Source organism: Mobula birostris, chromosome 14, assembly GCF_030028105.1.
Source record: "Mobula birostris isolate sMobBir1 chromosome 14, sMobBir1.hap1, whole genome shotgun sequence".
In the NCBI taxonomy this organism is placed as follows: Eukaryota; Metazoa; Chordata; class Chondrichthyes; order Myliobatiformes; family Myliobatidae; genus Mobula; species Mobula birostris.
The window spans coordinates 80837192-80853188 of record NC_092383.1 but is presented as its reverse complement, the minus strand read 5'-3'; the positions used below and the strand labels follow the sequence as shown (position 1 = coordinate 80853188).

Sequence of the window (15997 nt, the reverse complement as noted above, 5' to 3'; positions counted from 1 at the left end):
TCTAAAAGGACACCCTTCTATTCTGAGGGTGTGTCCTCTGGTCGTAGACTCTCTTGCCATTAGAAACATCCTCTCCACATCCACTCTATCAAAGCCTTTCACCATTCAATAAGTTTCAATCAGGTCACTTGTCATTCTTCTGAGTTTTAGTGAATGCAGACCAGAGCCATCAAACACTCTTCATATAAGTCATTCAATCCTGGTATCATTTTTGTGAATCTCCTTTGAACCCTCTCCAGTTTCAGCACATCCTTTTTAAGATAAGGGGCCAAAACGTGCCCACAATACTCCAAGTGAGGCTTTGCCAGTGCTTTAAAAAGTTTCAACATTACAGCCTTGCTTTTATATACCAGTCCTCTTGAAATGAATGCTAACATTGCATTTGCCTTCCTCAACCTGCAAATTAATCTTTAGGGAATCCTGCACAAGGACTCCCATTTCCCTTTGCACCTCATAGAAACATAGAAATCTACAGCACATTAGAGGCCTTCAGCCCACAATGTTATGCCGACCATGTAACCTACTCTAGAAGCTGCCTAGAATTTCCCTACCGCATCGCCCTCTATTTTCCTAAGCTCCATGTACCTCAGTTTTTTAGTATTTTCTCTCTATTCAGAAAATAATCAGCCCTTTCATTTCTTCTACCAAAGTGCATGACCACATACTCCCCGACTCTATATTCCATCTGCCATTCCTTTGCCCATTCTCTTAATCTGTCTAAGTCCTTCTGTAGTTTCTCTACTTCCTCAAAACTACGTGCCCCTCCACCTGTCTTCATATAATCTGTAAACTTTACAACAAAGCCATCAATTCCATCATCCAAATCATTGACACATAACATAAAAAGAATTGGTCCTAACACAGACCCCTGTGGGATACCACTTGCCACCGGCAGCTAACCAAAAAAGGCTCCCTTTATTCCCACTCTTTGCCTCCTGCCAACAGCCACTATTTTATCCATGCTGGAATCTCTCTTGTAATACCATGGACTCGTAGCTTGTTAAGCAGCCTCATGTATAGCACCATCTCAAAGGCCTTCCGAAAATCCAAGTACACAACATCAACAGATTCTCCTTTGTCTATCCTGCTTGTTATTTCTTCAAAGAATTCCAACAGATTTGTCAGCCAAGATTTTCCCTTGAGGAAACTATGCTGACTATGGCCTATTTTATCATGTGCTTCCTTGAGACCTCATTTTTAATAATTGACTCCGACATCTTCCCAACCACTGAGGTCAGACTAACTAGCCTATAGTTTCCTTTCTTCCACTTCTCTCCTTTCTTGAATAGTGGAGTGATATTTACAATTTGCCATTCTTCCAGAACCATTCCAGAATCTAGTGATTCTTGAAAGATCATTACTAATGCCTCCATGATCTCTTCAGCCTCCTCTTTCAGAAGTTTCCAAAGAACCTTCTCTTTAGTTATGGTAACTTCACACACTTCATGCTCTTTGACTCTTGGAACTTCCACCATACTGCTAGTGTCTTCCACATTGAAGACTGATGCAAAATACTTATTCAGTTCATCCACCATTTCCTTGTCCCCCATTACTACCTCTCCAGCATTGTTTTCCAGCAGTCTGATATCCAATCTTGCCTCTCTTTTACACGTTATGTATCTGAAGAAACTTTTGGTATCCTTGTTAATATTATTGGCTATCTTACTTTTGTATTCCTTCTTTAACTTCTTAATGACTTTTTTAGTTAAGCTTCCCAATCCTCTAACTTCCCACTAATTTCTACTCAATTGTATGCCCTCTTGTTGGCTTTTATGTTGGCTTTGACTTCTCTTGTTAGCCATGATTGTGTCATCTTTCCTTTAGAACACTTCTTCCTCTTTGGGATGTATATATCTTGTGCCTTCCAAGTTGCTTCCAGAAGTTTCAGCTCTTGCTGCTCTGCCATCATCCCTGCCAGTGTTCTTTTCCAATCAACTCTAGCCAACTCCTCTCCCATGTCTCTGTAATTCCCTTTACTCCACTGTAATACTGGCACATCTGACTTTAGCTTCTTCTTCTCAAGTTTCATGGTGAATTCAATCATGTTATGATCACTTTCCCCTCAGGGTTCTTTTACCTTAAACTCTCTAATCAATTCTGGTTCATTGCACAACACCCAGTCCAGAATAACGGACCTTCCAGTGTGCTGAACCCAATGTAATAATGACCAGAAAGTTTCATTCAGTTTTATTGTGATTGGTGGGTTAACATTTCTTCAGAGTCTTAGAAACATTTTGAAACTCTGTCGTATGAAATAACCCACCTGAGAAGGCAAAAGACTTGTTTCAATGACAGAAAATGAACCATTGCATTACCATTTCAATGGCTTGATACTTTAGCCAGATCCTACAGCACAAACCCTGTTCAGTGATTCAGGCTTCTCTTTATTTAGATATTGCACGCGAAAATCTTCCACTGACGTTGAACGTGCACTCGGACAGAGTTGCACCAGAGGATGTCTGTTCACCAAATTCGCTGCACTACAGGAACCATCGGCAGCGCAGGTTCTCAATGGAGGTAGAGTACCATTTCTTGCTTCAGGCTGGTGTTCTCATAGTAGAAGTCAAGGTCAAGTTCATGACTCTAGCTACTTCAGGTGATCAAGGGTTAGGGTCAATGCTTTCATTGATAATTAAGTAAACTGGAGAACGTACACATGGGACAAAGTGGATGACAACAGTCTTGCATCATTATTTAGTCTTTAATCTCACAAGTGAAACTAGAGTGTCTCTAGAACAGCAAGGCAATGAGGCACTTGGGAACATTTGCTCTGCTTCGGTACTATATAAATGCAAGATGACATTCTTGCTTCTCAATGTTAAATCTCATTCGTTAAATTTAAATACTGTTGTGACAGGAGAGCTGTGTAGAACTATATACAATGTCCTTGGATTTAAAGGCTTTACGCACGAGAAGCATTTGACGAGTCTGGCCCTGTACTTGATTCAGTTCAGAAGGATAATGAGGGAATTAATAGAAGCCTACTGGATACTGAAAGGGCCGGATAGAGCGGACATAGGGAGGATATTTCCCTTAACGGAGGAGTCTGGGATCTCAAAGGCACAACCTTAGAATAAAGGGGCATCTCATTAAAACTGAGGTGAGGAAGAATTTCTTCGGCCAGATGCTGATGAATCTGTGGAATTTGTTTCCATAGGGGACTGTGGAAGCTGCCACTGGGATTATTTAAAACAGAGATTGATAGCTTCTTAATTGGTAAGGGGGAGGGGTGTTAAGGCAGGAGGATGAGGCTAAAAGAATAATCAATCATGAATGATGGTGGATGGCCTAATTCTGCTCCTATATCATACGGTCTTATGATTTAAAGTGCATCACAGAAGAGATAAGCATGGACCTCTCCTTATTGCTCTTCATGTTATCTCACCAACATAAGAGTGTATTCCCCATTCTCTGTTTATTCACCATTAGATGCGGTCTCTGTAGGTCAGAGCTGAGGAGGAACATCATCACTCAGAGTGTGAGAAACCGTTGGGGGCTGTGGAAGCCCAGTTGCTGTGTTAAGTGACGTGTAGTTTTCTGGAAATCCAGGTACATAGGGCTAGTGTTGGTGAGGTTACACCTGGAGTATTGCATACAGTTCTGGTCACCCTGCTACAAGAAAGATCCCATTAAGCTTGAAAGTGTGCAAAGAAGCTTCACAAGAATGTTACAGGACTTAAGGGCATGAGTTTTTGGGAGAGGTTGGACAAGTTTGGACTTTATTCCTTGGAGTGTAGGAGAAAGGATAAATGCAGACAGCCTTTTCCCTGGGGAAAAGTAATCAAAAAAAAAAGAGAGGGTTAAGGGGGAGAGGAATGATTTAAAAGGGACCTGAGGGGCAACTTCTTCATGTAGAAGTGGTGCTTATATGCCAGAAGAGGTGATTAAGGTAGGTTTAACAACATTTGAAGGAATACTTGGACAGGTACAGGAACATAGGTTGAAAAGGTTTAGAGGTAATGGGCAAATTGGACTAGCTCAGATGGGCCTTTTGGTTAGCATGGACCAGTTGGGCAGAAGGGCCTGTTTCTGTGCTGTATGGCTCTATGCTGAAAGATGGTACTGAGACTGAGGTAGATTAACTGGAGCAGGGTTGGGGAGCTTAATGGCCTACTCCTGCTTCCATTTTTTCAGTTCCTCTTTCATTTGCATCTTAATGGTGGCGCACCGCGGTAATGCAGCAGTTAACGTAACGCTATTACAGCTCAGGGTGTTCGAGTTCGACGTTTAATTCTGATGCCACCCATAAGGAGTTTGCACCACGTGGCTTTGCTCTGGGTGCTCCAGTTTCCTTCCACGGTCCAAAGACCAGTTAGTGGGTTAATTGTTCGTTGTAAATTGTCCTGTGATTAGGCTAGCGTTAAATTTGTGAGTCGCTGAGTGGTGCAGCTTGTTGGGCCGGAAGGGCTGTATCTCTAAGTAAGTAAAAATAAATTAATTAATGCTGTTTACTCCGAATGTTTCCTGTATCAACAATGTAATTGATTACCTTCTCATTTGCTTCCCTTTTCCCAATGCCGTCCGCCACTTCCCACCATCTGCCCCACTTCCAGGACCTGGGCAAGAGGCTGTCACTCCCGATGGACATCAGGCTCCCGGAGGAATTCCTACAGAGACTGCGACTGGAGAGCTCACCCTTCCCCAAAGCTCAGAGCAGGAGCTCCCGCAGAGCTTCTTTGGTGAGTTGGTTACTGGGAGGGCTGGAGGTTCCTGTTTCTCCTGCTCCACAGGGACAGTTGTAAACATTCAGCCTCTTGAGCCTGCTTTGTTTTCCAGCTACGGGGGCATGGTAAACTAATTTCACCAGAGCTGGAGAAGACACCTATTTATGCACAGAGTGTTATTTTGCAACCAGGAACCAAACACAAAATTACCGTGGATGTAGCGAATCTTAAATGTAAACAGAGTATTTGGGAGTTTCAAGCATAGGCTGAATACAGACTCACTCAAAATACTCTTTACAGCTCACGTTCTCAGTATTATTTGTTTATATTTGCACAGTTTGTCTTCTTTTGCACTGGTTCTTTGTCTGTTTATGTACCGGTTTTTGTAAATTTTATTGTATCTCCTTCTTTTCTTATAAATGCCTGCAAGAAAAATGAATCTCAAGGTAGTATGTGGTTACCTACTGTATAGGTACTTGGATGATAGATTTACTTTGAACTTTGAACTTTGGATAGGTTTAGACTTTATTCACTGGAGCTTAGGAGAAGAAGGGAAGATCTCATAGAGGTATACAAAATTATTGGGGGTATAGACAGAGGGAATGTATTTAGGCTTTTTCCCTCATATTGGCTGAGACTGAAAACAACTGGTCATAGGCTTAGTGTGTAATGAAGACTTAAGGGGAAACCTGAGAGGAAACTTCTTCACTGATGTGAGTGTGGAATGAGCTGCCAGTGGAAGTGGTAGATGCTGGTTCAATTGTAACATGTAAGAGAGGTTTGGATAGGTACAGAGGTCTATCATCTGGCTTCAGGTAGATTCCACTAGATAGAACACCAGGCCAAAATGGACTAGATGGGCCAAAGGGCCTGTTTCTGTGCTATTGTGCTCAATGGCTCTATGACTAAATATACAGCAGGTCATGCAGCGTTGCTCTTTGCACCGTTTACAAAATCTTGTCTGCATGTCAAATAGTAATTAAACTGATTAACTGACTAGGTTAAGGATGTTCTTCCTGATGGTAGAAGGTGATAAGATAGGAAGGGACAGACTACTTCCTCTGCTCGAAAGAGCTCAGAACAAAGAAGGCAGAAGCTAGAAATATGAGAAGGGAGATCGGGTCTAAAGTGAAGAAAGCTTTCTTCACTCAAAGGGTAAAGGGAATTTAGATCACAGTCCACAATAAAACTTTTTAGATTGAATTTCTTATGAAAATTTTGAAGAATGTTTTGGTGCATATTCAGGCAAGATTATACATTGGGAGGCAGGAGTTAAGCTCAACGTTAGTTATATAGTCATAGAGGGGAAGCACAGAGACAGGTCTTTTGGCCGACCAAGTCTGCACCAACTGTCAAACACACATCTACATCAAATCTTCCATTAATCCTTCATTCTTTTAAAATTCTCTCCACATTCTCATTAATTTACACCTAGATTCTACCAGTTACTGACACACTTGGGCCAACTCAATGACCAGTCAATGTACCAACCTGCATGTCTCTGGGGTGTGGGAGGAAAACAAAGGAAACTCTCTTCCTTGGAGTGTAAGAGAATGAGGGGAGATTTGATAGAAGCATACAACATTCTGAGTGGTATAGATAGGGTAAAATGCAAGCAGGCTTTTTCCACTGAGGTTGGGTGAGACTAGAACTAGAAATCATAAGTTAAGGGTGAAAGGTGAAAGGGGAACCTGAGGGGGGATCTTCTTCACTCAGAAGATGGTGCAAGTGTGGAACGAGCTGCCAGCAGAAGTGGTGAACGTTGGTTCGATTTCAACATTTAAGGGAATTTGGGATCAGCACATGCATGGAGGACTGTTGCTCAGGAGCAGGTCAGAATAACAGTTTGACCCTAACTAAATGGGCCGAAGGGCCTGTTTCTGTGCGGCAGTGCTCTATGACTATGAAGCCCATGCAGTCACAGTGAGAAGGTGCAAACTTCACACAGCACCTGAGGTCAGACCAGATCTGTTTGAGTGACAAAAGACTGAACAGTATGCCCCTCCTCTTTTGTTTCCTCTTGAGCCTCCAACAGCTTTTGCTCAGTGAAAGTATCCCATCCATTTTTGAAAGGAGGAGCTAAATCGCTTTGGCCTTCTGAGCCAGTGTTGGCTGCTGCCATCAAGTGGTGACTTTGTCTTCCTAATTTAATAGCATCTCCAGCAGCCTTAATTCCAATCCCTCTGCTTGGTAACGATGGCAAGTAGGGAGGGAATCGCACTCAGATTTGGAGCACTCACTAAGTTCAGCACTCCCACCACCCCAGCCCCCTGTCATCTTCACACTAGGTCTCCGTGCCCCTCCTCAGGAACAACCCCGTAATCTCTGACAGGGACATTGATACAACTGCTAGTCGTTGCTGCTCTCAATAGCATCCACAATGCACGTGTGCTGGTTTTACATTAGCGATATTCTTTTACGATCCTGGTCCAGCGACCTTGGTACAGAATCTAGGTTGACGTTGATCCCAGTGTGGACCATAGGAGATCTACACAATTGAAGCTGTTTTCATTCAGCTGAGATGTTAGAACAACAATTTGTGTCTCCTTCTGAGGGGATATAGAAGATTCCATGTCACAACTTGGTGAGGAACGGGGAAGTTCTCCTTTACTGTCCTCATTAATATTTAGTGGTTTGGGGACTCCGCTGTGTATGGATCAGCTACTAGGTTTAATATGCTACTTGATGACCCCTCCTGTCTACAAGAAGAGTCAGAGCCATCTCTATTTCCTGAGGAGACTGAGGTCCTTTAACATCTGCCGGACGATGCTGAGGATGTTCTACGAGTCTGTGGTGGCCAGTGCTATCATGTTTGCTGTTGTGTGCTGGGGCAGCAGGCTGAGGGTAGCAGACACCAACAGAATCAACAAACTTATTCGTAAGGCCAGTGATGTTGTGGGGATGGAACTGGACTCTCTCACGGTGGTGTCTGAAAAGAGGATGCTGCCTAAGTTGCATGCCATCTTGGTCAATGTCTCCCATCCACTACATAATGTACTGGGTGGGCACAGGAGTACATTCAGCCAGAGACTCATTCCTCCGAGATACAGCACAGAGCGTCATAGGAAGTCATTCCTGCCTGTGGCCATCAAACTTTACAACTCCTCCCTTGGAGGGTCAGAAACCCTGAGCCGATAGGCTGGTCTTGGATTTATTTCATAATTTACTGGCATAATTTACATACCACTATTTAACTATTTATTACTATTTTCTATTACTATTCTATTACTATTTACTATCTACTAATAGTAATATTACTATTACTATTTCTATTACTATTTATTACTTATGCTGCAACTGTAACGAAAACCAATTTCCCCCTGGATCAATAAAGTATGACTATGGCTGTGACTATGATTATGACTATGACTATGACTATGACTATGACTTAAAAAGCTTGACCACTTGAGACTTTTGTTGTTGTTTACTTCAGAGACTCCCTTTTTCTGTGAAACTAAAGATGGGGCAGCACAGTAGCACAGCGGTTAGTGTAACACGATCACAGCTCCAGCGACCAGGGTGCAATTCCACCACTGTCTCTACATTCTTCTTGTGATCGTGTAGGTTTCCTTCAGGTACTCTGGTTTCCCCTCACATTCCAAAAACGTACAGGTGAGTAGGTTAATTAGTCACATGGGGGGGGGGTAATCAGGCAGCATAGGCTCACTAGTCCGGAGGGCCTGTTACCATGATATATGTCTAAAGTCATTTTTGTTTCATTCTCTGCAGTCAGACATTGGATTTGGGAAGCTCGAGACTTACGTCAAACTGGACAAGCTAGGAGAGGTGAGGCTAAACTTCCTTGCTGCCTAATTCCTTTCCCGTGCTACCTGCTTTCCTCTTAGGTTCAGGCAGAGGACATTTTCCACAATCGGTAAGAAATGGGTTAATATTGAAGTAATGTCGATTAATTCCGCCTCTTGGCTTAAATTACCAGAGAGATTTTAGTGATAGCTATCTAGCCACAAAATCTTATTGCCCCACCTCCTAATTATCTCAGCTATCGTTGCAAGGATGAACTCCTCCAAAGAAATATCCACAAGGCCGACTCTCATTCATATCAGAGAAGCAGAAGAGGCTACTTCATTAAATATACTTAACACTCAGTTAGATGGATTTTTGCATAGCAGAATAGTTAAAGGTTATGGGGAAAAGACAGAAGGTGGAGCTAAATCATATTGAATAGTGGAGCAGGTTCTATGGGTCAGATGGTTGATTACTGCTTCTACTTACTTTCTAATATTCTTATAATAACCTGGCCTTTGTCCAGCTGATTGACTTAATTTAATTTATGGTTTGGTTAAAGACCTAGACTTGGTGATCGTCTCTTGCTAAAACTATCCATGGGATTGCTGACTGATTGAGTGCCCAGCCAGAATCTTTTTCCAGGGCAGAGGGAAGTGATATCAAGGGCATAATTTTGAGAGATTAGAAGAAGGTATAGGAGGGATGTCAAAGGTAAGTTTTTTACACAGACAGCAGTGAGTGCATTAGGGGCACTTAAGAAATTCTTAAATAGGCACCTGGGTGATAGAAAAATAGAAGGTTATGTAGGAGGAAATGGGTAGATTGATCTTAGAGTTGGTTAAAAGATTGGTACAACATCAGAGGCTGAAAGGCTTGAATGTTGCTGTAATGTTCTATGTTCTATCTTGCCCGCTGTCTCAGGAATCCTGGCACTTTTCTTTCAGGGAACTTACGCCACCGTGTTTAAGGGAAAAAGCAAGCTGACAGAAAACCTGGTGGCATTGAAGGAAATCCGACTGGAACACGAAGAGGGAGCACCATGCACTGCAATTCGTGAAGGTACGGTTCAATTCCTGAACTCCACTCCACGTATCATCGATGTTAGCTCCAGCAGGAATCTGGTTTACCTGGTGCAAGGAGTAGGTACTGTGTTCAGGCAAACCTGGCCTGTGCAAGGTTGGTTCTGATTCTATGTTTCCCTCTCTTGTTTCAGATTAAGAAGGTGTGCTTGGTAATTATCTGTGTTTGATCTTGTTTCTCGGGTATTTAGGAAATATTGTTGGGCCTCCAAAGGCTTTGGAAAAATCCAAGACTTCACTTATCTACTTGAATCCCTGCCATACATATTCTCCTGATCTCAGAGCCAGCAGGCTGCAGACTCTAATCGGACCTATTCTTGGCTGCCACTCATTAATCTAAAGGAGCCTGCAGTCTGCAGCCTGGGAGATCCTGGCATCAGCTCCCTGAAAAGCATCCTGGATAAGGCTATTGGTGGATTCAAAATTCATCCAATTAGACTTGGTGCAGCACTGCCAAGGGTGCTGTCTTTTGGACAAGATACAAATCAAGCCCGAGTGCTTTCTCAAAGAACATGGAGTCTTGCCAATGTTTAGCATTCAGGTAGATACTATTGCCTTTTACCTCACTGCTAATTGAGGGAGCTTGCTCAGCTTTATTTCTTCCCTTACAGCGGTAACGCCACATTGTGAATACTCTATATTGGCTCCCTGAGGCTTTGAAAAGTGGAGAAACTCAGCAGTGTCCAGACACCCTCCTGTTCTTTCCCCAGGTGTTTGTTCAGGATCGATGTGTAATACCTGGACACTGGCTGTTCAATTATTGAAAAGCCTCGTATTTAAATTCAAGTTCTCCAGTTGAGTCACCAGGACTATCACCAGAAGCAAGAACAGGAGCTAATGTTCATCTGGCTCAGATACTATTAGTTAGCTGATCAGCATAAACTAACACTTTACCAAAAATGTTTCAAATGGTTCAATTTAATATCAGAGAATGTATACAGTATACAACCTGAAACTCTTACTCTACATAAATATCCACAAAACAAAAAAACCCATAGAATGAATGATGTTTAATTTTAGTTAGCTGAGTCGGTGTGGGCGGAAGTCAGAAATAGGAAGGGATCAATCACTGTGCTGTGAGTAGTCTATAGGCCCCCAAATAGCCCTCGGGACATCGAGGAGCAGATAGCAGGCAGATTTTAGAATGGTGCAGGAAATACAGGGTTGTACTTATGGACGATTTCAACTTCCCTCATATTGACTGGCACCTCCTGACTGCAAGGGGGATAGATGGGGCTGAATTTGTCAGGTGTGTTCAAGAAGGATTCCTGAAACAGTATGTGGACCGGCCAACGAGAGGAGAGGCCATACTGGATCTAGTTCTGGGTAATGAACCTGTTCAGGTGGCAGACCTCTTGGTGGGGGAGCATTTTGGTGAGAGTGACCACAACTCCCTGAGCTTCAGCATAGCTATGGCAAAGGATAAAAACAGACAAAATGGGAAAGTGCTTAACTGGGGAAGGGCTAACTATGAAGGGCTGAGGAACTAGCAAGAGCAAATTGGAAACAGATGTTCAAGGGTGAAAGCACAGAAGTAATGTGGAGGAAGTTTGGGGACCACTTGTGCTGGGTTCAGGATAGGTTTGTCCCACTGAAACAAGGAAAAAATGGTGGGAAAAGGGAACCGTGGCTGACAAAACATGTGAGGCAACTCGCCAAGAGGAAGAAGGAAGCATATGTTGGATATAAGAAGCAGGAAGCAGGAGGGGCTCATGATAAATATAGGGTAGCCAGGAAGGAGCTTAAGAAAAGACTTAGGAGAGCTCGAAGGGGGCATGAGAAGGCCTTGGCATGTAGGATTAAGGAGAACTCCAAGACGTTCCATGCATATGTGAAGAACAGAAGGATGAGAAGAATGAAGGTGGGGCCACTAAAGGATAAAGAAGGCAACATGTGCCTGCAGGTTGAGGAGGTTGGGGAGGTCCTAAATGAACTCTTTGCTTCAGTATTCACAAGTGAAAAGGACCTTGATCAGGGTGATGTCGAAATAGAACAGGCCTGTGTGTTGGACAATGTGGAGATTAAGGAAGAAGAAGTGTTGGATCTTCTTAAAAACATCAAGATTGGTAAGTCCACAGGGCTGGATGTGATATATCCCAGGTTGCTGTAGGGATTGAGAGAAGAGATGACTGGAGCAGTAGCTATGATCTTTGAATCCTCTTTGGCTGCAGGGGAGGTGCCGGAGGATTGGAGAATGGCAAATGTAGTTCCCTTGTTTAAAAAAGGTAATAGGGTGAATCCTGGGAACTATAGACTGGTAAGTCTTACGTCAGTGGTCTGCAAACTACTGGAAAGGATTCTTAAGGATAGGATCTACGAGCATTTGGAGAAGTACAGTCTACTCAAGGATAGTCAACATGGCTTTATGAAGGGAAGGTCGTGCCTCTTGAGCCTAATTAAGATTTTTGAAGAGGTAACAAAAGAAATTGATGAGGGTAGGGTGGTAGATGTGGTCTACATGGATTTTAGCAAGGCATTTGATAAGGTTCCCCACGAGAGACTCATCCAGAAAGTCATGAGGTATGGGATCAGTGGAACCTTGGCTGTTTGGATAAAAAATTGGCTTAAAGGAAGAAAGCAGAGGGTAGTAGTGGAAGGAAAGTATTCTGTCTGGAGGTCGGTGACTAGTGGAGTGCCGCAAGGATCTGTCCTGGGACCCCTGCTCTTTGTGATTTTTATAAATGACCTGGATGAAGAGGCGGAAGGACGGGTGAGTAAGTTTGCGGATGACATGAAGATTGGGGGAGTTGTGGATGGAGCTGTAGGTTGTCGAAGGTTACAAGAGGATATAGACAGGATGCAGAGTTGGGCAGAAAAGTGGCAGATGGAGTTCAATCCGGATAAGTGTGAGGTGATGCATCTTGGAAGGACAAACCAGAAGGCTGAGTATAGGGTTAATGGTCGGTTACTTAAGAGCGTGGATGAACAGAAGGACCTTGGGGTTCAAATCTACACATCCCTCAAGGTCGCTGCACAGGTTGATAGGATGGTTAAGAAGGCCTATGGGATGCTAGGCTTCATTAACAGGGGGATTGAGTTCAAGATTAGAGAGGTCATGTTGCAACTCTACAAATCTCTGGTGAAACCGCACTTAGAATATTGTGTTCAGTTCTGGTCACCTCTTAATAGGAAGGATGTGGAAGCGTGCAGGAGATTTACCAGGATGTTGCCTGGATTGGAAAACAAGTCTTATGAGGTAAGGTTAGCAGAGCTGGGACTTTTCTCTTTGGAGCGTAGAAGGATGAGGGGGGACTTGATAGAGATCTACAAGATTATGAGAGGCATAGATAGGGTGAATAGCCAGTACCTGTTTCCCAGGGCACGAATAGAAAACACCAGAGGATATATGTAGAAAGTTAAGGGAGGGAAGTTTAGGGGAGACATCAGGGATAAGTTTTTTTACACAGAGGGTTGTGGGTGCCTGGAATGACTTTCCAGGGATGGTGGTGGAGGCTGAAACATTAGGGGTATTTAAGGGCCTCTGGGACAGGCATATGGATGAAAGAAAAATAGAAGGTTATGAGGTAGTGTGGGTTTTGTACGTTTTTTAAAGGAATATATGGGTCGGCACAACATCGAGGACCGAAGGGCCTGTACTGTGCTGTAGTATCTAGAGTCTAGTGTCTAGTGATCAGCATAAGCTAGTACTTTACTGAAATCTTCCCGATTGTTGTGACTTGGCGCCTCAGAAGGCTTGCCATCTTCTTATAGTTGGTGTGGAACTATGAATGGAATTTTGTTTTAATTTCCTCAGCCAATAGATGGCAGTGTTAGCTGTTATTAATTCATTCTGCACTGGAAGAACATCATGGTTCCCAGTATATCAGACTGGGAACGTGAGCCCATTAGGTAAAGTTGGGAGAGGAGTTGGGTAGGGTGAATCACCAACATAGCTCTGAATTAAATGGACAAGAGTGCAAGCCTTAGCATATAGTTATAGAAAAGACGAAGAACCGGAAGTTAGCACAGTATTAGATAGGAGAAGACAAAGGGAGGTTATGTGTGTTTGGAATGTTATGTACGTAAATGCACGAAGTGTATTAGCTGGTGATGTTGTTCCTTTTCACATCTTGTGGTGCATTGGACAGCATTTTTTGCACTTGTACAAGTAGACAAAGCTCCGTCCCCGTTCTTCTTCACTCAGAGAGCAGCGAGAGTGTGCAATGAGCTGCCAGCGCAAGTGGTAGGTGTGATTTTGATTTCAACATTCAAGGGAAGTTTAGATGGTTGGGAGGGGTATGGGAGAGCTGTGGTCCAGGTGCAGATCAAGGTGACTAGGCAGTTTGAATGGTTGGGCATGGACTCGATGGGCCGGAGGGCTTGTTTCCGTGTTGCCGATTTCTATGACACTAAAAGGGATAGTGGGGGCTTCTTCCCCTCCACCATCAGATTTCTCAACAGTCCATGAACCCATGAATACTATCTTGTCCAAACGATATGTCTTTTGCGCTATTTATTTATTGTTGCCATTCTTTTAAGGGGGGGGCACAGATGCATAACAGTTAGCATAATGCAGTTTCAGCATCAGCGACCGGGGTGCAATTCCTGCTGCTATCTGTAAAGAGCTTGTACGTCCTCCCTGTCACCATGTGTGTTTCCTCCGGGTGCTCCAGTTTCCTCCCACAGTCCAAATACATAGGGGTTAGTCGGTTAATTGGGTACAATTGGACAGTGCAGGCCTGTTGGGCCTGAAGGACCTGTTACCGTCCTGTATCTCTAGATCAATAAAATAACTAAATAAAGTGTAGTGCCTATAAGGGGCAACGATGACAATGTGTGTGTGAAGCCTGAAGGCTTAGATGAAGTGTTGGGTGGCATCCTAAATTTTCCTCTGGTAGTGATAAAGGAAGCAGGCTTTGTAGTTGAGTGGGCCGAATGGCTGACTTCTGCTCCTTTGTCTTATGGTCTAAACAAGAGTAGATATTCAATCTTTTAGTGGACTAATTCCCAGAGCTGGATAAGATGGTCCACATTTGAAGGCCCGTGACATGGACGTAAGATGAAGGACATCTGTGGTGAGATTTTGTGCTGGCAGAGCAGGATGAGGACTGGTGCCTCCACTGCCCCCCCCCCTACATCCCACCCCCCAGATCTGGGAGTCATCAGTGGGTTCCAGGATCGGAGTTCAATGCAGACAGGAAGCATGAAGGCTAGAGAGCCCGTTAATTTGTGAAATGATGACACCAGAGTTCAGGCTTCTAGTCATTTGTCGTCATCACAGAGATCTGGGGTTGCTGCCGAAGATCAAACAGTGAAGGTTGAATGGAAGTCCGATGGTTGTGGCCCAATGGCCGAAGCTCTGGATCTGCAAGTCTTCAAGTCCACTGGGGAAGCTGAAGGCCCAGTGCCTGCTTATCCGTGGGGTTGGCTGGAGGCAGGAGGTGGCCTTTCCTGGGGTTGGAGGGGTGTGTGTGTGTGTGTGTGTGTGTGTGTGTGTGTGTGTGTGTGTGTGTGTGTGGAATGGGGCTTGCTTAGCTGTTGCTATTTTGTTGATGTTGCTTATGTTATTCTGTGAACATGGTGAGCATGCTATGTTGGCGATAGAATGTGTGGCAACACTTGCGGGCTGCCCCCAGCACATCCTTGGGTTGTGTTGAGTATTGATGCAAACGACACATTTCACTGTATATATCAATGTACACGTGATAAATAAACGAACCTGAATGCCCTGATTCTGCAATCCTCCTCCACACCTACTCTACACTAATCATGCTGCTGTCAGCTTTGGAAATGACTCTCGTTAATGGATTGTAACGATTAAACATTTCCTCTTGTGTTACATGATTACCTAAACACTGAAAGGATGACTTGAGGAAAGCACATAACCAGGGTCAGTTAACATGTCACCTGCAATAATTGACCAAAGATTAACAGGCATTGCACAACTGTCCCAGCATGTGTTTATACATTGACTTTAACATAATAAAATAACTGAAAACATTTTCCCTGAGAGTTATAAGACACGGATTAATACAAAGTCTTTAAAGAATTATGGGAACGGGTGTGGAAAGTCTTGGTAGTTTAGAACAAAGAGATTTGGGAAAAAAAAGAGTCGAGATCAGGCTGCATCTAAGGCGGGAAAGGACTTGTCGGCTTCTTGATATACCCCCTTAATCTCTTCTTGATGCAGGGTTTGACCCAAAATATTGACAATTCCTTTCCTCCCACGGATGCTGGTCAACCTGCCAAGTTCCTCTGTAGATTGCTTGTTGTTGCTCCAGTATCTCAGACTACTGAGGTCTTTCAAATAAAGGTGTTGTTGATGGACAGCCCTTACCATAGAGCACGACCAGACTTCTGCACTGATATATGAGTGAACACGCTGGGGTTCCAGCGATTAAACTCTGTCTGATTACAGACCTCCTACCCTGCCTTTATTATGGGAGACTGTGAAAGTTAGATGTGTGTGAATGTGTGCCCCCTCCCCCTAACCTTTTCTTCCATTCTCCTCTCTGGTTCCCCTCTTATCTCTTCTCTTCACCTACCTATCATCTCTGCCCAGTGCCC

General features: G+C 43.7%; 1 protein-coding gene across 4 annotated transcripts in view; it reads left to right on the top strand.

Annotated features, from left to right (window-relative positions):
- The window catches only part of LOC140210011 (cyclin-dependent kinase 18-like), a 126927-nt gene that overhangs the window by 67583 nt on the left and 43347 nt on the right, over nt 1-15997 (top strand). For all 4 annotated transcript variants that reach the window (XR_011889124.1, XR_011889123.1, XM_072278740.1 and 1 more), the window contains exons 3-6: nt 2393-2517; nt 4554-4679; nt 8394-8450; nt 9356-9470. Coding sequence is in view for 2 of the 4 variants with exons in the window: in XM_072278740.1 (XP_072134841.1) it covers nt 2393-2517; nt 4554-4679; nt 8394-8450; nt 9356-9470 (423 nt within the window). In the remaining 2 variants the exon portion in view is untranslated. The remainder of the gene's footprint in view (nt 1-2392; nt 2518-4553; nt 4680-8393; nt 8451-9355; nt 9471-15997) is intronic.